General features: G+C 46.5%; 1 protein-coding gene across 3 annotated transcripts in view; it reads right to left on the reverse strand.

The window, feature by feature from the left end:
* Positions 1 to 9,473: 9,473 nt before the first annotated feature.
* spata20 (spermatogenesis associated 20) overlaps positions 9,474 to 20,370 on the reverse strand; it is a 31,468-nt gene continuing 20,571 nt past the window's right edge. For 2 of the 3 annotated variants that reach the window (XM_034558908.1, XM_034558910.1), the window contains 2 exons: positions 19,598 to 19,678; positions 9,474 to 10,238 (listed from right to left, as the gene is read on the reverse strand). In XM_034558908.1, coding sequence (XP_034414799.1) covers positions 10,044 to 10,238; positions 19,598 to 19,678 — 276 coding nt within the window. In that variant the 3' untranslated portion in view covers positions 9,474 to 10,043. Of the gene's footprint in view, positions 10,239 to 18,303; positions 19,041 to 19,597; positions 19,679 to 20,370 lie in introns of those variants that run through there. The other variant, XM_034558909.1, reaches the window with a different exon arrangement.

Here is a 20,370-nt window from a genome sequence, read left to right on the forward strand (position 1 = left end):
TTAAAAGAGAATTCTATGTTATGTTGAGTGCTTTTTCAGCCTGTTGCCACCAAGTGGTTGTGGGAGATCCAAATGCCTATTGTGTAGTAGTAGATGCCTTTATCCAAACTGCCTGGACTAGAACATCCATCCTCTCAATGCAGAGTACGTGGCAGCCAGCCGTACAGCACCACACTATCCAAAATATACAGTCAAATTTATATTTTCAATAAAGCCAGAATTGTTGCATCCCGTTGATGCAGGGAAACAAACCTCCAGTGAACCCGAGGCAATGAAGTGCATTTATCTGTGTAAGCCACAGTAGGTGTCTTCTCATTACAGAGGCCATATTGCACGACAGCCAGTCAATGGAAATGCAGCAGTAATCAAATCATCAATACCCCACGCGCCGCTCGCTGAATATGAAAGTTATCTGCCTATATATGACCAGAAATTCACGCAGTAAATCACAGAGGGGTTGGGATTGAATGAGAAGCAGTTTGTTTGCATGCTTTGCAGTGCAAGGCCACATATTCAAAGCTCCTGAAATAATTTGCACTAATAGTGATCATACTCGTGGGGTTACGGATAGCATTGACTTTACAGGTTGTTCAAACACCATAACAATATAGCCAATTTAACAACCATAATTGAATCGCCTTAGTCTCAATTAATACATGAAGTTTAAATGTGACAATTTCTTCCATCTCCTTTTCAGTACTATTCACTTTTTGTCAAATTCACTGAACATGCACAGTTTTAGTTTTGAATTTTGGAAATGATTGCAGCTGTCTTATATATAATTGGAGTTTTTTCGCCTGACTGTGCTCTCAATACTGTACGTGTATTTTTGTGTTTGTTTAATCACTCGTATACAGAACAAGCTTATAGATTGTGCACCTTTAGGGGAATGAGAGAAAAGACGAAAAAAACCTCACCGACCGCGTGGGTACCTCAACACACACACACACACACACACACACACACGAAGCCGATTGATGATTGTTTTTTTTCTCCATATTTTCTTCGGACAGACGACTTCTCATGGCCGTTTTTATTTAGTTCTGAAGGCTGAACCCGTGCCACACGGGAGATTTCATTTATCAGACTCTGTGGAACACGTGATTTTCTCGATGCTGCAAGCGCTCCCTTCTCCGGGAGGAAAATCCCGCGTCATGTGCTTCTTCCAACGGAACCAGCTGCACCGGCATCGCGCTGTGACCCGTAGTCCTCCTGTCCGTCACTCTTAATGACGGAAAAATATTCAACGTCTGAACAACATCTCTGTCCATCTCTCCATTCAACTATCCATCCATCCAACTGTCTGTCCATTCAAGCATTCATCCATCTCGTTCCTTTGTCTGTAGCAAGTCCATATTGAATAATGGATGGAAAATTAAGGGACCAGCAAAGTTAATACGGTACAATTGCACCAAATGCGAACGATACTTGTCTGTCTCAGCATCTGTCATATAAAACCTCTTAATATTGTTTCCATCAGAGAGACCGAGCTGGTTGCAATCTCACAGCCAGTGTGGGAGGAGCATTTTCCAAAGGGGTGTCCCTTTGAGGCAATTTGCTGCCGATAAGGAGTCTCGCGTGCAAGGCCATGGTACATTAACTTCTCTGCAATTAAAATGACTTTTGTAATCAAAAGTTAAAAATTATGCCGGGTGCCACGTGTGTGTGTGTGTGTGTGTGTGTGTGTGTGTGTGTGCTCGCACATGACAGTTGTTATATTACTCTTTTGATGGTTCCTTTGAATATGAATTGCTTTCATGCCCCCGTCACAACGTAAGTCATATTTAGCAAATACTTATGACGTGAGCTTCAACGACTAATCCATCAAACCCGTGTCCAGTTTGTTGCGTCTTTGAAGCCGTACTGTAGACCCCCCCCCCCCACCACCTACCCACCCCCCGAAGGCAGCACTGTGAGCCACGAGGCAGAAGAAGTGACCACTGTCCCACAGTGCACTTCACCTCAGAGCCGGAGCCATAACAACAGATGGCAGATGCCTGTTGACATTTGGCCATCACTGTAATACTCCTCCCATTTTTGATGAACTCTCAAAAAACCTCAGTTTACATGCGTGTGTTGAATGCCATCAAATGTCGGGGAAATGTCAAGGGCTCGGACACGAAGACGGGAAGATGGTGCAAACTAGATCCTGCTGATTGAAGGCTCTATTTAACCAGATGCCTTTGGCTGATACGGTGGGGGGGATACACTTACTGTGTAGCTGCGCACGTGAGGTTATGGTAAATTAATTGAAGTTACCTTAATGATGACTAGATTTATTCAGTTCAGTTAGCCGTTTGTTTGTATGTACACACATACATATATATATATATATATATATATATATATATATATATATATATATATGTATACATATATATTTGCCCTCTGAGGCAAATTTATAATTTGTGATATTGGGCTATATAAACTGAAATATATACATATATATACATATATGTATATATACATATATATACACATATATACATATATATATACATACAGTATATACACATATATATATATACATATATATATCCGTGATATATATATATGTGTGTATATATATATATATATATATATATATATATATATATATATATATATATATATATAATTCAATTTTCAATTCAATTCAATTCAGTTTATTTGTATAGCCCAATATCACAAATTACAAATTTGCCTCAGAGGGCTTTACAATCTGTACACATACGACATCCCTGACCTTTGACCTCACATCGGATCAGGAAAAACTCCCCAAAAATAACCTTTGACAGGGAAAAAAGGGAAGAAACCTTCAGGAGAGCAACAGAGGAGGATCCCTCTGCCCGGATGGACAGATGCAATAGATGTCATGTGTACAGAATGAACAGAGTTACAGAGTTACATAAACACATTACATGAATATGACAATGTATGAATGGAACTCCAATCCATGAAACAGAAGGAGGTAGAGAGGAGGGGGGGCGGGGCGCATCAGCAGGGCCAAGGCAGGAGGCCGGCTCACCAGGCATCAGACACCTCCAGGTCCAATGGACCCTATGAGACGTGAAGTCACAACGACTCCGGGGAGGAAGCAGAGTTAATAAGGTGCAATGGAGTGATGTAAATTCATCCATAAGGAGAGAGAGAAGATGAGATAGGTGCTCAGTGTATCCTAAAACATCCCCCAGCAGCCTATAAGCCTATAACAGCATATCAAGGGGCTCGACCAGGGCAAACCTGATTCATCCCTAACTATAAGCACTATTAAAGAGGAAAGTCTTAAGTCTGTTCTTAAATGAGGTGACTGTGTCTGCCTCCCGGACTGAAAGTGGAAGCTGGTTCCATAAAAGAGGAGCTTGATAACTGAAGGCTCTGGCTCCCATCCCACTTTTTAAGACTCTAGGAACCACAAGTAGCCCCGCATTTAGTGAGGGCAGCTCTCTGTTGCTCTCCTGAAGGTTTCTTCCCTTTTTTCCCTGTCAAAGGTTATTTTTGGGGAGTTTTTCCTACACACACACACACACACACAGCACTGTCGCCTCACAGCAAGAGGGCCGCGGGTTCAATTCCCGGTCGGAGCGGTCCTTCTGTGTGGAGTTTGCATGTTCTCCCCGTGGCAGCGTGGGTTCTCTCCGGGCTCTCCGGCTTCCTCCCACAGTCCAAAGACATGCTGCAGGTTAATTGATCTCTAAATTGCCCATAGGTGTGAATGTGAGAGTGAATGGTTGTATGTCCCTACATGTGCCCTCGATGGACTGGCGGCCTGTCCAGGGTGTCCCCTGCCTTCGCCCTATGTCAGCTGGGATAGGCTCCAGCGCCCCTGCGACCCTAATGAGGATAAGCGGTATTGAAAATGGATGGATGGATATATATATATATATATATATATATATATATATACATGCAATCCGTGAGTGTCTGTAAAGCTATTACACTGAATCTTTGTACTTTTATATTTTCATCCGTATTTTTCACCAGGTCCCATTGAGCAAAATCACCTTTTTTCAAGGAGCCAGCATACGACAGTAATGATGTAAATAAAAGATAACATGAAGAGGCCAATAAAACTGTCACACACTACACAAAAGAGGAGCTCAAAGACACATTGATCGTACACTCTGTTGCCCCACCCATTTAAGTGAACCCATTTAAGTGGAACCCATTTAAGTGGAACCCATTTAAGTGGAACTTGCGTGAAATGCCCCGGCAAACCGGGAATGACACCAAAGACGTCAATGACAGACTCTACCTTCCACAAGTATGTGACTAGGACTCCAACTCGGGAGGCAAGAAGGAGCAGCGGGGAGCGTACAGACACCACGTTGCCGTGCGCAACGGCACTATGTTTCTCTCGGCAAGCATGATGCAAAACGTTGACACCGGGAAAGAGGGAAGAGGAAGGACAACGGGGGAAACGTGGAGTCGGTGCGAAGGGGAGGGGAGGATTTAATGAGCGTCTCTCTCTTTCCCCTTTCATCTAACTGGGCTAACATGATGAACTAGTCGCCCTGTTCCCCCCTTCAGCCTCCCTCGCTCTACTTACCTCACAGTCCACCACACAAAAACCAGGTCCGTGCAACGCGTGATGAATCTAGGGGACGCGAGGGAGCCGGAGCTGAATGGTTCCCTACTTCATCCGGAGCGCCATCTGTTTTCGACGTAACGTAAAAAGTGAATCGACACATATCAACGGAAGAAACACAAATATTTCGGCGCTCCTGTTTCACGAGCCAATGAAACAAATAGGAGATCGGTTTCCTCTCTTGGGGGATTCTTTTTTTTACTTGCAGCTCGCACACGTTAAAGTGCAAGCGAGTTCCATTCATTAGAGCACCGATTAAACTAGTGCAAGGACACGTTTGATGACATGTGAATGCCGGTGTAAGTCTTTCTCAAACACACTGCACAAAAAGGCCCGTGGTTGTCCTAAGGAGCTTCCTGTGGGCCTTTAGAAACGACACCTTTCTGAAAGCCATTCGTGCTTCTTGCTGTCATTTATAGACCGGTGAAAGGGGGCTCTGAAATGTGTGTTCTTGCTCTCACAAGGGGGGGAAATCTCACATTGTTTAATAATAATATCTCTACTGGGGCGGTGGTTTATATCCACCCGGCAGCTGGAGAAACCACGCGACATAACAACGGAAGGGTAACGTTCACACAAAGTGACTGAAAGGGAGCAATGAAGCATGTTACTGGAAGCTCTGCAGCCAGCGCACGCAGCACTGAAGCCACAATAAATATAAGGTGCAGTAATAAAAACACATACGCCGTCTTCCCGGCTCATATTTCCCTCTGCCAGTTTCACTCTACATAACTGACCCGGGGACTCTTTCCTCCCTTCATTTGCTCCAGTCTCCTAACTCCGTGTCATCGTGCTCCCACATTATTACTGTCACCTGCACACGTCAGCGCCAAGAGAGGAGCTGAGCTGAGCCGCTATTAAGCCGCTATCATGAGCTGTCCGATTCAATATTAGTTCACGAGGGAGGCAAATGTGCACACTGTGCGACACACACACACACACACACACACACACACACACACACACACACACTTACCCCCGCAGACATTGTTAGAGTGGGATTTCGTTCACCTTTCGAGCTAAATCAGGTTTTTAAACTGTAATCAACATTTAAACGTACAGGTTAATAAGAACGCATACTAATATATTTCACAATTCTTACTTTGTTGATGTTAAGGGAAACTAATGGTAAGGTAAGACTGTTAGACTGCACTACACTAGCAAGTGTGCTCCTATCTCGTGTTAAAGAACATCAGATGTTGAGACGTTTCACTAAATAAGAGGAGATCCTGTCCTGCTGGTGGCGCTAGATTAAACAAGTCAGGGGATCCCCAAAGTCAGTCGGTGTCATCCTCTGGGGACCATGAATGCCTGTACAATAATTGTCAAGGCATTTATCCCCTCAGGAACGACCTACCTGAGGGGATAAGGCTCGCAGAATCAGTAGCTTCTTTTAAATCACTTCTTAAAACCCATTTTTATAGAACTCTGTTCTGCTTTATTTTGGCATGGTCTCCTTTGCCTCCTGTATTTCTGAAATGTGTTTTGCCTTGCTTCTATGTAGAGCACTTTGTAAACCCTGTTTTTAAAGGTGCTATATAAATAAAGTTATTATTATTATTATTATTATTATTATTATTTCAATTGGAACCAAAATGTTGGACGACAGCCAACTTTCCTGCTACTGTCACTAAAAACAAATATACACGGTATGTTTGACTTACCGTGCCACCATAACTACAACCAGCCAAAAGGAAGGTTTGTGTTTAAGTCAAGGACCAGTTCAGTGTCTGCGTGAGACGATAACTCCATCACCGCTCCGCCTCCACTCCTGGCCGTCGGTTTGCCCCACAGCGTCCGGCTGGATGCACTCCGCTGCTCATGGCTGCTTTTGACGTGCCTGCTGCAGCCGATGACGTCCGAGCCAACGCTGCTGTACTCCAGCTCCAATCATATAGACACAGTGTTGGGCCGAAATGTCACATCGAGAGAGAGAGAGAGAGAGACAAGTCGGAGAGAGAGAGGTTAGGGGTGTGAGAAATAGGGTGGCAGACCAACTAGTGCCGTGTTCTGGTATGATGCTGTAAAGTGGAGACTTGTGGATGTTTTGGTTTTTAATGACGTCCGATCTTTCTCACCTGCTTCGAATGTCACCGGCCGATTGAATGGGCGGTTACCAGCCTCATTGATGTGGGTTAGAACGGGGCCCGCTACACCCACGAGTAGGTTAAAAGGTCGTTGTCTCCGGTATGAATACGAGAAGACGACATCCACTTTGGTGTAGTAATTATGAGTCGTGGTTTAAATAGCAACTTATTCCACATAGGCAGGTCTCGGTGTGGTTGGATGGGTCAAACAAACACAGGATTTTTACTATCACACCAAATGACATAATAAGCATACTTGTTCTGCTTTTTTTAAACATTGATCTTTTTTCCTAAACCTTACCAAGTGGTTTTGTTGTCTAAACCCTAAAGATGTTTTTTGGTTCAATTCCCAACGTTTTTACTTTCACAGTTTGGCCCCTGTGAAGCTTTGGAATGAAGACCAGCGGTAACGATGGGCGCCAATAGATTGGGCATCGGAATAAACGGTTTCTTCATCAACAAACCGTGACGGTCAAATTAGGCATTTGGTAAAGAAAAAAAAAAAAGTGTCGGTGAAACCTTTTGATTTTGAAGACTGCTAATTTAAAGCAAAATGCTCTGTTAAAACGATTTAAAAAAAGTTAAACACAGTGCCTGTTCTTCCCAGAAAGATTTGTGATGGACCAGCTCAAAGTGGGGCTAAAGCTTTCCACCCAAGGAGAAGTCATACGAGTGGCTTCCATGTTTTCCGAGTGACTAATGGGAGATGGTCACTGTGCCAGATTAGGTGACCAAAAGGGTTGCTTGTGGTGACCGACACATAGAACTCCTATGCGAGCGCAGTTCCCCTAGAGAGGGTTTTAGCTTGTTTTGGCTCACTCTTTTGGTGCAATGTCCCCGTCTCTCTCCTCTCACTCTGTGTTTTCTTTTTACTGTTGTGCACCAAATCACCTCGCCAAATTCCTTGTGTGTGTAACGCAGTTTGGCAATACGCAGTTTCTGATTCGGATTTACATCTGGAACGGACATCGAGGCATTTGGATTACGAGGAAGGTCTCTGGTTGTCTCTGGTTTCTTGTGCGAGTGTGTGTGTGTGTGTGTGTGTGTCTCTGTGTAATCAACAAGGTTCCAGACGAGGTTGATGAGAAGTACTGATTGTCCTTTCAAAAAATCTTGCACACAAAAAACACACAGATTCACCATAACCACAGAATAACAAAATTATGAAATGAACACCAAATTTAGTTCTATTCCAACAGGAAACACTGAAATGAAATGCCAAGTACGTAGTTTACGCATTCTTGACATCCAACACACGCAACAATGAAATGTATGCAGAAATGTGCAGCATTTGTTAATTGTTAATTAGTGTTTTTCAACATTTCTAGTATACTGCTTAAGGCTTTGCTTCGCATCAAGAGGCTGTTGCTTAGCAACCGACTGCTGGCCTTGAGGTCGCATTTAATGCTGTTGATCATACGAGCTCAATCGGCTCAGTTTCGGCTCGTCTGACGTTCCATTGCACTCGTCCCTGTTTTTACCAGATATCGGAGTACAATGTGTTGTTGCAAAGGTCCGAATAGGTCGGAGGTCAGGACGGAGGGTCACAAAAACGCACGACTTTCACTCAGGAGACCGCCGTTTGTGTCCCATGTGAACCCAAAGGTCAACGCTGACGTCAAAACCAAGTAATTCTAAATATCTTTGACGTTAATGTGTTTACAAACTGCGTCGCATCATAGTTTTGACTGTTGGGGCAACCATACGTCACGGGGTCCTGAACGAGTGTCTGTGTGCGACCGGTTGGGAAGGAGAACAGGTCGGCCCATTCGGAGAAGAGCACACGCTTGGCTCAGCAGAAATAGTTCTTCTAGCTCTTCCTAGATTTGCAACCAAGGGTTGACCTAATCACCTAAACTGTGGGATAAAAAAAAAAACCTTCACAAGTCTAATTGAATTGTGTCATTTTAAATCTCCTGAACGTTATATCGTTTAATTTGGTATTTGATCTCATTTGCCGGGTCTTACTTTGTACTGTATAATCGTACCACTGCCTTTTGTTCAAACACTAGGTTTGCCGTTTGTATTTCGCTATGAAAAGTGGATCAAGTTAATATTCGCGTCTCCACCGAAGCGTGGCACGTAGATTACTTCATAATCAGCGGGTCAACAAGTTCGCCGCCACTAATCTCCGGCAGCGCTAATTAAAATGTAGCTCGCGCAACTCATCGCAACAATCAGAGCAGAACGATGCCGAGCGAAGGGAGGGGGATAACAAATGGTGCGTGTGAGGAGAGAGATTGAATAAAATGAGAAGACAGAGGTTCTAACGCGCTTAGGGCTCTGGGTACAGAGGACCAAAGATGGAGAGGGTCCCGAGGATGATAGAGACACCGCGTGGGGTTGGGAGGGGGGCAGGTATATGAATGTGGAGGAATTTGGAAAATGGAGGCCCAAAAGTGACAAAAAAAGTGTTCAAAACCTGACAGGTGAAGAAAAAGTGAAGGTCGGGACACGACGGTGATCCCTCTCCTCTTCTCGACACAACGCACACAGAGTTTACCTTCATGCAGCCAGCCGGGGGAAGGACACAATTAAATAATAATACACAACAGTGGGTTTCTCGCTGTATGATGAATATTTATAGTACAAAGGCAGACTCAAGGCGTTCCTGCAGGAGCTTTCCCATCTTGGACCGAGAGAAAGAAATGTGACAAGAACAGCCAACACGTGGAACCGTTTATTCCAGTGCTCCTGAAGTCTTCATGCTAAAAGAGAAAAAGCCTCGTTTTCACACAGAATAAGAAAAACGAAACAGAAGAACAGAAGCATCCCCCCCCCCCCCCCCCCCCCCAAATAAATGTAAAGGACACTACTCATGAAAGGGAAATCTATTTTTTATTCAGGGTTGTGCGTATACATGCCGTGCGGTGCACAAAAAAAAGTGTCGAGAAAAAGCCACAAAAAGCAAATCAGCAGCGGAGAAGAATCCTCTCACGTTGAATCGATGACGACGGGGGCGGAGAGAGCAGATGGAGAACGGAGGATCGGGAGAGAGAGAGCGACTTCACCGTGACGTCACCTCAAATAATATCAAATGCAGACACAATACAGGACACACACACACACACACACACACACACACACACACACACAATACAGTTCCACTGATCAACGGTCTCTAGAAAGCCACACTCGAGGTACTACCTCGCCGGTCTTGCTAATAAAGCATAAGCTGGCATTTGGAACGCCCCCCACTCACCTCATGGGACTGTATTTATTTATACCACTGTATATAGCGTATTGACTTTCATAGCATTGGCTGCTTCTACGGCAACGTCAGACTCGCAGCCAAAATGCTCTATAGGCTCCTGCTACAGATGGGGAGAGTGGCGTCTATGGAGTTTACAGCCCCCCCCCCCCCCCCCAGTCGGTCCATTCTGCAGTGGTCATTCCGCCGGTCTCTCCGTGGTGCCGTCCAGCAGTAGCCGGCGTAGTTCCTGGGGGTCGGTGACGGGGAGCGAACAGGTGAAGTCCTGGCAGACGTAGGCCGTGGCCACGCCCCCTTGCTGGGACATGGAGGAGAGGACGGGCAGCCGCCGGCGCAGGAATCCGTCTGCGTCGTCGTCGACGTGCATCAAAACCTGCCCGGAGAGGAGGGGCGGGGCGGTTAAACCACGGCAAATAAATCAGATGCTGCCATCACATTGACATATATAATAAGATTGTCAATCTTTCAATTCTAAATAGACGATTGATCGGAATAAGCTTTTGATCTCGACCGTCACTTCCGTGTAACGGGTAGCATATTTCGACCACTCCAGCTCAACACAGTTAGAACTAATTACCTGCTGTACATTTAAATTACATTTGTGTGACACATGATGCCATGTTTTTTTTTAAGGAAGTATTTGAAAATATAAATGCTCAACGTTTAAAAGTGATGCTATTTGCACTGGCTGCTGTGGTTTTATTACGAGTTAGAGAGATGAGCTAGCGGGTAATGAGCACGCACGCGCACACGCACACACACACACACACACACACACACATTCAGTGGAGCATCCATTTTCCTGTAGAGCCTCTCAGCAAGGGACGGATCCCAGTTGTGACAGTGATCGCTTTCCATTTAATTTTTTCCCATTAATGCAACCTCGTAATATCTTTTACAAACACGCAAGACCAAAATAAACCCTCCTATGTGTGTGTGTGTGTGTGTGTGTGTGTGTGTGTGTGTGTGTGTGTGTGTGTGTGTGTGCCGGTGCTCTTGGACAGGCAGCAGAGCAAAGTTAAAGCCCTGTTGGTCCCCAAGGAAAGCAACCCGTCAAACACGTGTCACTTCATCCTGGCCCGGCCAACACCCCTGGCTCACGGCGGAGTGAGAGACGACAAGGTAAACAACAAGGAGCAGACAGGAGTGATATAAGGAAAGGGAGAGGGGGGTGGGGAGAAAAGGGGGGGCGAGGTAGACAGGGAAGACAGAGTGAGCAGAGAGGTCTCGGGGATGCATCTCGTCACAGGTGTGTCGGGGTCACACGGCCAGCGACTGACGTGTGTGACAGATGACAGACTGGAGGTCAATCTGAACGCATCACAGACCAAACACCCTCTCACTTTAGTTAAGCACGAAAGCAAATGGACTAAACAATAGTTTCAGTGTCATTAACTGAACCTCAGGTGTATCATATTGGCAAAGAAATCTTAAAAATGTACGGAGGACGTGGATACGCAGAAGTCACAATAATGCCAGCTGACTGTGTGACTTAGTCCCCGTAATCTTTAGCCCATTTCAACCCATGTACAGGTGGCTCAATGGACAGGGGGATCATAAAGGCCGAATTCTGCTTGGCCTGAATCTCGCCTGCGCCCTCCGACAACATGGTCCATTAGACCAGACACTCCCCCCTTCTGTCCCCCCCCCAGCCCGGGGCACCGAGCAGGTTGTTTGCCTTCTCCCCATCCCGTCTCAATGAGACCTTATGCTCTCGTTCAACGGGCGCCTCGACGCGCCCCAAGTGCTCCGCTCAGCCGTTTAGATGCTCATTTTATCCAGGCGGCCATCTGCTCTCCTACTGCCAAGAGTCTATCAACGGGGGTTACGCTCCCCGTCTCCTGCCATTGAGGGCCGTCTCCGCCGAACGTGATATCGGTAAACAAAATCCCTCCGTCGGGGATGACGACGGGATGCGGCCCTTGCCTCGTCTCATTCCCCACAGCGAGTGCTCACGCGAGATCGCTGTCGAGGGGCTCGGAAACATGTTCACGGCTGCAACGCTCACACAAAAACATACAAAATGCACAGGGGAAGACCGCTGAGGCGCGTGATGGAATGCGGTCATAGCGGCGTGACCGTTGCCATGTAGACGGGGGAGAGGAGGAATTGCCCCGCCGACTCTTCTCATTTGCCCGTTGGCGTCGTGCGGTTCCTCTCCGGGGGGCCCAGAACACGTCCAGCCGAACGGCCTCAACCGAAAGGTCACGCTGTAGTGCGCCCCGTGTCAAAACAACACTACCCCCCCACCCAGGGTCCGGACCGGACAAGGGTGGGTGTGTGTGTGTGTGTGTGTGTGTGCACAAGAGTTAAGGAGAAAGAGAGCAACATGGAGCGACAGGGAGACAGATTATGTGTGAATGTGACGAAGTGAACGTAAAGTCTTGTATTCGCCAAATGTGTGTGTGTGTGTGAAGCAGACAGCACAGTTGGCTACACATGAGAGCACAGTCAAACTACCACAGGGTTAATCCCTTCATACACTGGGCAACCCTGAGAAACACACACACACACACACACACACACACACACACACACACACACACACACACACACACACACACACACACACACACACACACACACACACACACACACACACACGTTAGATGTCCCTACGCTGACATCTCCACTCTCTCATTCTGCCTTTCAAAGAACACACCTGTGCTGTAAGTAACACAAAGACACACGCACAAACACATCTTTAGGAACCATTTACCCCCCCGACCCCACCCAGTGCGCACATGACTCACAACACACAACAACGCACACACGTGCTTCTGAGAGCCGCTGTCACTCCCGAGGAAGAGAGTGACTCCGGCGGCTGTGAATAAGCGCCGTGTGCAGCAAAGCGTGAGGAGATTTACTTCCTCCATCCCTCGCACTTGGTTTTTGTCTTATGCGCACACACACATACACACACACACACACACGCACACACATAACAACCTGGCATCTGGACGGCCGCCGCGGGACAGAACCGGACACACACATTCACACTCTTGACACAAATGCGGCAATGGAGGGAGGCGGTGCTGCAGGGTGTGCACGCACGTACGCACACGCACGCACACACACGCACACGTACGCGCACACGCACACACACACACACACACACACACACGCACACATCATTGTTTTCCATGTTGCTGTATTGTTTAGCCCCGTCTGTTTGATTCTGTTTCGCACTGAAAGAAAAGCTAAACAAGGTCAAATAGTTTAAAGTTATTACTGTCAAAAATGGTTCAAATATGGAATTTCAATTGTGCTTTTTATTGAGCCCTAACCAAGTTTATATGTGAGCTTCCCACCTGTATTGTGTCTTAATGCAGCCAGATTCACGACACACATGTTCTCTCTCTTGTGCTTCCGTCGTCAGACAGCCGAACGAGGTACAAACTAAAATAAGTGGGAATTTAATGGTTAGCTAAAATATTATCCAAGCTGCTGCGCTGATAACTAATCATTATTGCATAATGACATAATCAACATAAATGCAGGTTAGTGGTCGGCTGTATGGACGTTTAAAATGACCGACGGGCCCATTTCACGGCAGCCATATTGAGATGACGTCGGCGGGTGAACGCAGGTGTATTAAATAACATAAATGATGTGGTCTGTGTTTTTGGTCACTTTTAGCGAGCTGTGTACTTACCAGAATAACTTTGTTCCTCCAGACTTCAAACGGGGGTTTTGTCTACATTAGTTGCCCTTTTTTTTTTTTTTACTTCTCACCTTTTTGTACAACTATTTTTGGGACTGCTTGTTGTTTTATTTTTTTTAATGCCTGAATTGATAACATTCTATTCTTCATTTTATTCAAAGCGGAGGAGTTTTTTCTTTACCGCTTTTATTGTTGCAATCTGCGAGTATCGCGATGTCATATTCCCCCTCGAAGAAAACCAAAGGCGGTAGAGGAGAGAAAGGAGAAAACGGTGGCTGGGTCGGAGGGGATACGTCCCGCACCCTCGCAAAAAAACCGAGAGTAACCGGACACTCCCCGTCATGCCGCGGTCTGGTGTTGAAAAAGTAACGCTAAATCCGAATATTAAATTGCAAATTTTTTTTTAAAACGCACCACTTATCAAAAACACTCCAGTGTCGTGATGGTTACAGCCCTCGTGTGCCGGAGCTGTTGATGACTCGGCAGGTGTTGGAAACCACATGACTGTACACGACGCCTGAACCTTCACACACCGATGCTTCGAAAGTGATTAGAAAGTGTTATTCAAATAAAACAAACAAACGGGGGATTCTATCATTTGAAATAAATGGACTTTTTGCAGCGTTGCCCCCGACTCTTGACACGGGGCTCCTCACAGAGAAAGACGGCATCGGCCCCTGACTGTCTATGAGTGACAGTAAAGACTGCCGGAGTCCCTCAAAAGGTGTTTCATTAGTCTCACTCTCACCGCACGTCAGGACAAGAAGAATCACTGCATCACAAACTCATTACAGGAGACCGTAAATGACAAATGGACTTGTGTCAAGTAGCTGCTCCAACATGAGGGCTGTTACATCTCACACACACACACACACACACACACACACACACACACACACTATAATAGTACTTTATTTATATTTTCCAAACCACACCCTCAATGGCCAACATATCCAAGGAGATGTAACTTGTGAAATTAAAAAAAAAAAGTTATGTTTTGAATTAAATCATGAAATTTAATTAAATTGAACTAATGAGTTGGAAAGCCGTGCTGAACTACTTCCATGTTCCTGCCCGTTGACAGTCGGCTATTGTGTAACAGCTGAAACGGGCTAAAAACCTCTGATATTGAGGCCATTAAAACGGCGTCAACACCGACCAAAATAACAGCGAGCAGCTCGTGAAGATAAAGAGAAGTGGTGCGGTGGACGTAGAGACAAGATACAACCGTGTGTGTGTGTGTGTGTGTGTGTGTGTGTGTGTGTGTGTGTGTGTGTGTGTGTGTGTGTGTGTGTGTGTGTGTGTGTGTGTGTGTGTGTGTGTGGGGGGGGGGGGGTTGTATCTAAACTCAATGGGGTGAGATAACGGGATGAGTGGCTATCCGAGTGCGTCCCAATCAGCCTCGGGAAGCACTCTCCGGCTCCGGGGGCCATCTGGGACCTTTCCCCCCCACAGCTGTCGATCAACCTGCTCTTCTCTCTGACTGGTTATTGGGCTGAGCAGGTCATTTACAGGACGGCAGAATCAATTCCCAGAATACAACACTGTGGTAGCGGCCTTTGATGAGAGAGTGTGGGGGGGGCAGGGGTGAAGCAAGGCAGCAGCTTGAATTGTGGGAGGAGGACTGTGAGACTGGCTAGCTCTAATCCTCCTATGCATTGTGTTGCTAGTCTCCTTCCTTCCTTCCTTCCTTCCTTCCTTCCGCTTGCCCTCCCCGTCACCCTGCTAACTCTTCCCCACATCTCTGAGGTCTTGTTAGGGATTTTAGGCCCAGAAACAGCCTCCTATACAGTCGTCTCCCCTCCGGGGGATCCTTCCTGTCTGGTTTTCCTAAATCCTCCAACAAATCCCTGGAACACTTTACCGCCCCGAGTGTCTCGTGGTCCTCCTGAACGCTCTCGCCATCACATCCACTCCATTTCCTCACTTAAGTGCCCCCCCGAGAGAGAGCCGGCGAAACCTTAAAGTGTGACCGTGTGACTTTAAAATTGCGCGAACACAGACGAGAGCGCTTACTTGGGAGGCTGATTAATAAGAGGGATTCAGGATAGCAACCAAAGGAATTCACAATGGGGATTATAGTCCATGTAAAACACTATTCGGCTCATTAAAAAAAAAGAAAAAAGAAAAAAAAAAAGGGCCACACATGTAAATCTGGCAGTGAGAGGAATTCATACTTTGAACCACGCTGTCGACGCTTCTGCCAAGATGCTTTATTACCGGAGCGACCTTTGAGAACACTGAAGAAATGCGCTCCATTAATGTAAAGCGCCTCGCTGAACGCTGGATGCACAAACGTGTTCTGAGAAGCGCCGGCCGGGAAGAAGAGAAGGAGGGGCCAGATGGAAATCTAGGCTTAGTGGTGGTGGGCAGAATTGGAAATTATCTACCCAAAATGCAGCCGTTTATTCTTAATGCAGATATGACTCAACAGCAGCAGGGTTTTATGTAATAATACCAGATCATCTAGTACCATCATCTCCTGTTCTAATTAATGATGATTATAACAAGGGATGCATTGACCAGCCAGAGGAGCCTTCTGAGCCACAGCCGCACATATCGTAATGCACGTGTGACAAGAAGTGGTTATTTATTAGTTATAGACCGGTTAAATGTTACTGTAAGTGGTTCCACTCACTTTTTTTAAACTGCTGAAACACACTTAAAATAGTAAATAAGTAGTAAATAAATGCAAAGAGGTGAAGATCTGTGTCTGTGTGTGTGTTGGGCTCTGAGCACCTCATTCAGCACAATTAGAGGGGCCTTGAACCAAACAGGCGAGGAGTAATTGGATTTAAATCAGACATGTTCCCTGCTCACAGCTACCTCATGTAACGTAGAGCACAAGCCCCTCGCTCACTCGTTTATCTCGTTTAACATCCCTCCATCTCTTCGTGCTCACATAATTCAGCCTTTTGACTCCGCCCTCTATCTTTTCTCGTTCAGATTCCCGTTCTACACCAGTCTAATTGGTTCCCCCCCAACTAATCTGATTCATCATCTAGTTTGCAGCCGAGTGCGAAGCGGCAGGGATGAGAGTCAGCACCTCCAAATCGGAGGCCATGGTGCTCTGCCGGAAACCGGCGGATTGCTCCCTCCAGGTGGGGGCAAACTGCCCCAAGTGAAGGAGTTCAAGTATCTCGGGGTCTTGTTCACGAGTGAGGGTAAGGTGGAGCGGGAGATCGACAGGCAGTAAAACAGGCGCTGTACCGGTCCGTCTTGGTGAAGAGGGAGCTGAGCCGGAATTCACTTTATACTGGAGGGAGATATAATCCCTCCAGCGTGTCCTCGGTCTTCCCCGGGGCCTCTTACCAGTTGGACGTGCCCGGAAAACCTCTAACGGGGAAGACCGAGGACACGCTGGAGGGATTATATCTCCCGGCTGGCCTTGGAACGCCTCGGGATCCCCCCGAATGAGCTGGAAAGTGCTGCGGGTGAGAGGGAAGCCTGGGTCGGCCTGCTGAACCTGCTGCCACCGCGACCCGACCCCGGATAAGCGGGTGATAATGGATGGATGGATGGATGGATGGAGGGGGGGATTACTACCAGGAATTAGTCACCAAGTATAATTGATGGCAAAATGTAATCTTTTAGCTTCAAGATGTCCCAAGGTGACGTCTTACAGTCACTTGTTTTGGGGAAATGAGACGCAAAACTTCACATTTGAGAAGCTTGAACTGGCGCACGTTTGGCATCAAACGTCTCAAAAAACGACTTCAAACTATTGGCCTATGCCCTAAGCATCTCCCCTTTAAAGCAACTGTCCAGTCACGGCCCAGCGACCTGGACTCTGAGCCACAGAGCCGTCGAGCTCGACAGTTCGCTGAAGGGATGTGCAGACCGTCCTAGAAATCTGTACCGCAGTGTGTTCGTGTGACGCATGCTTACGGACGCACGCCATCAGAAAGCGTGCGTTTGTGTTTTCACAACAGATACTGAAGGAGGTAGTGCTATTCCCCTGGGAAGGTTCCATCTCATCCCTACACACACACACACACACACACAGAGCGCAATAGAACAATCTTTGCCTCTGTTTTAGTAATAATGTCGTCCCCCCCCCCCCCCCCCCCCCGTGAAGTGTGTATCCCTTTTCTCATTCAGCATCTTATTGGTCCCGGTGGTGAAGGCCGGTGTCTTTCTGTGGTCACCGTCGTCTCCTCCTTCCTCACCGCGTGACTCGTGTCCTTGGCTCGACCCCTCGCCTCGGTCATTAGCCGACAGGACGACGCCCTCCATCAGGCGGAAGTCTCATTAGTTTGTATTTGACGCGTTGGAACAACTAATTGGAGTAAGTTAGTTTACACTGAAGAAACAACTCCAAGCAGTTTAAATACTAATCGGGAACTGCAGGCTTCACGCGGGTATAAGAATGCCTGGATGTTTAATACATCACTCACCTAAAACACAAACCTGGAAACGTGATTAACCTGACGAGTAACAGGAGCCCAGCATGAGCGACTGGTCCTCGCCGGGTGTGAGAGTACACAACATGCATCCCCTTCAAGAACAGAGCCGTCCCGGTAATGGCTCTATCCGGCTCCCCCTTTTCTTGGTCTGTCTCTCTGCAGGGCTTCGGGGGGTTACTGCACCGCTCATCTATATTTCAGGAGGGCCCTGTTGGGGGGGGGCGCGCGCGCGTGTGTGTGTGTGTGTGTGAGTGTGTGTGTCTGTGAGTGTGTGTGTGTGTGTGACAATGAGAAAGAGAGCTGGGCAATCACTGCTTTAATTCATTGATCTAATTTTGCTTTTCAGGGCTGGTGGAGTAAACAGAGCTCAGTGAGCCGGATGTGTCCGTGAAGCGCAGCAAAAGTCAAAAAATCTCAATTAACGCTTTGTGCGTCTCGCTGTTGTGGGTCTACTTTTGTATTTTGGAACAATAAGGAGGACGCCTTCTTTTTGGCCCAAAAAAAGCTGAAAAACATTTGATTGAAGTGGAAGAAGAAAAAAAAGAAAAGTGCCAGTATTCCTATTAAATTATATATTGATATTTAAATATTGGGTTTGGAGGGTACTAGTTTTTGGACCACTATTATTATGATGATTACTACTACAGCTAACACCCAAAGGGGCTTCGATACCACATTTGCTGTCGGTAAATAAATATAATGAATAAAATATCTTTTATTCATTATATCTGTTCATTCATCGTATACAAACAAAAAGGTTATGGACGTCCGTTATTTAAGAAATAGAAAGAAAAAAGGACGCATGACTTCTCCTGTCCGGATGCTCTCCATATTGTGTGTTCATGTGTCTTGTGAAAACTAGGTGGCAGTGTGACCTCCTGTCAACAGGAAGTCTCAGGGCGTTCCACCTTTTGTTTCTTTAAGGAACGTGTAACACTTGACTTTTGTTTTTCTTTACAGGGCTCGTACGAAGACAATCACGTCGTCGGCGCATACGAGATCCGAGTTTACAGATAATCTCAATCCCCTCCTCGTGCTGCTGGAACTATCTTCACTCAAATCAATCTGTGGATCCGCTCCTCGGAATGGAAGTCGCAATACTGCCCTGAAATAACAATAAATCTTCATTTTTTAAGTTTAAAAAAAATGAAATGTCTGAGAAATGTAAATGTGGCCGTGGGAAACATGGAAGCCGTGGCTAACTATACCGGATTTTTAGTCTGACTCAGACTGACAGCTGTCCAATTCATAACCAGCAGCCTGTATCAGGGCTGGCGGCAAGACTCGCACACGCACACGCACACACGCACAAGCACACGCACACGCACACGCACACGCACACACACACAAGCACACACACGCGCGCACACGCACACGGCATCCTGATGTTAGAAGAAGGATTTAAGGTCAGCTAAAGCCTGAGAAAGAGATAGTTGGGAAGTTAATACGCTGAGGGAAGGAGAGGAGCTCAAGCTGACCTTGATGTGTGTGTGTGGGGGATTTTTTGCGTGAGCATGTTACAAAAAGTTACAGTTAAACTGCTGCCACTATAAAAAAAAAAAGGTATTAACATTTGAGTTAATCAATGTGTCTTTGTGCTGCTTTTGGGGTCTGATGACATGTTAGTCTCTCTCTCTCTCTCTCTCTCTCTCATACACACACCTTATGTGGTAGAAAGAGGGAGTTGACTGCTGCTAGAAGACCGGCGGTGTCCGGGGCATCCCTCTGGCCACAGATCACGATCTAACAAAAAAGAAGAACAAAATAGATATTGAAAGCGAAGGGGGGGGGGGGGGGTGATAGAGGTCAACGCCGTATTGGTCGCAGTAATGAGGGGAGGCAGGTGTTTCCTCCGGTGAGAGCCTCGCCCCCGGAGCTCGTTACCCGCCATCCCCGACTCGTCCTCCGCGGGTCACGAATGACTGACAGAAAGCTCGCCGTCCTCCTCACTGCTTCACTGCTGACGTTTCAGTCTCCGTTCCCTTCCACTGTGCTTCGCGTGCCTCCCCGCTAAAAAGTTTTCTCAGACCGAGAAACTTCTGCTGCGCTTTGCTCGGTTTCCGGCTAACCGAGGGTGTTAATATGATATCAAAACCGATTATGTAACCGAGGCAGAACCGATCAAATAATCCACTAAATGCATGACGACTGTTAAATAAGTCATCGCCTTCATATCAGATATCAGTGAATGGCGGAACATTTAGCGATACAGGACCTTTTGCATCATGGTAAGATAGCTATTGGTTTTCCATACGAATGTTATACAGAGTCAGTGTCTGTATGTCAAAAGGATCCTACTTAATAAATAATGTATTAGTATCGAGGTCTGATGGGAGAAAGTGAATTTGTAATACTTTTATGTGACGCTTGGTCTCAAGAATTGTTTCAAGAATAACACTTCTTGTGGTTTGTTTATTTGTATAATGACTAGGGTT

The sequence above is a fragment of the Cyclopterus lumpus genome, chromosome 19 (assembly GCF_009769545.1).
Source record: "Cyclopterus lumpus isolate fCycLum1 chromosome 19, fCycLum1.pri, whole genome shotgun sequence".
NCBI classification, from domain to species: Eukaryota; Metazoa; Chordata; class Actinopteri; order Perciformes; family Cyclopteridae; genus Cyclopterus; species Cyclopterus lumpus.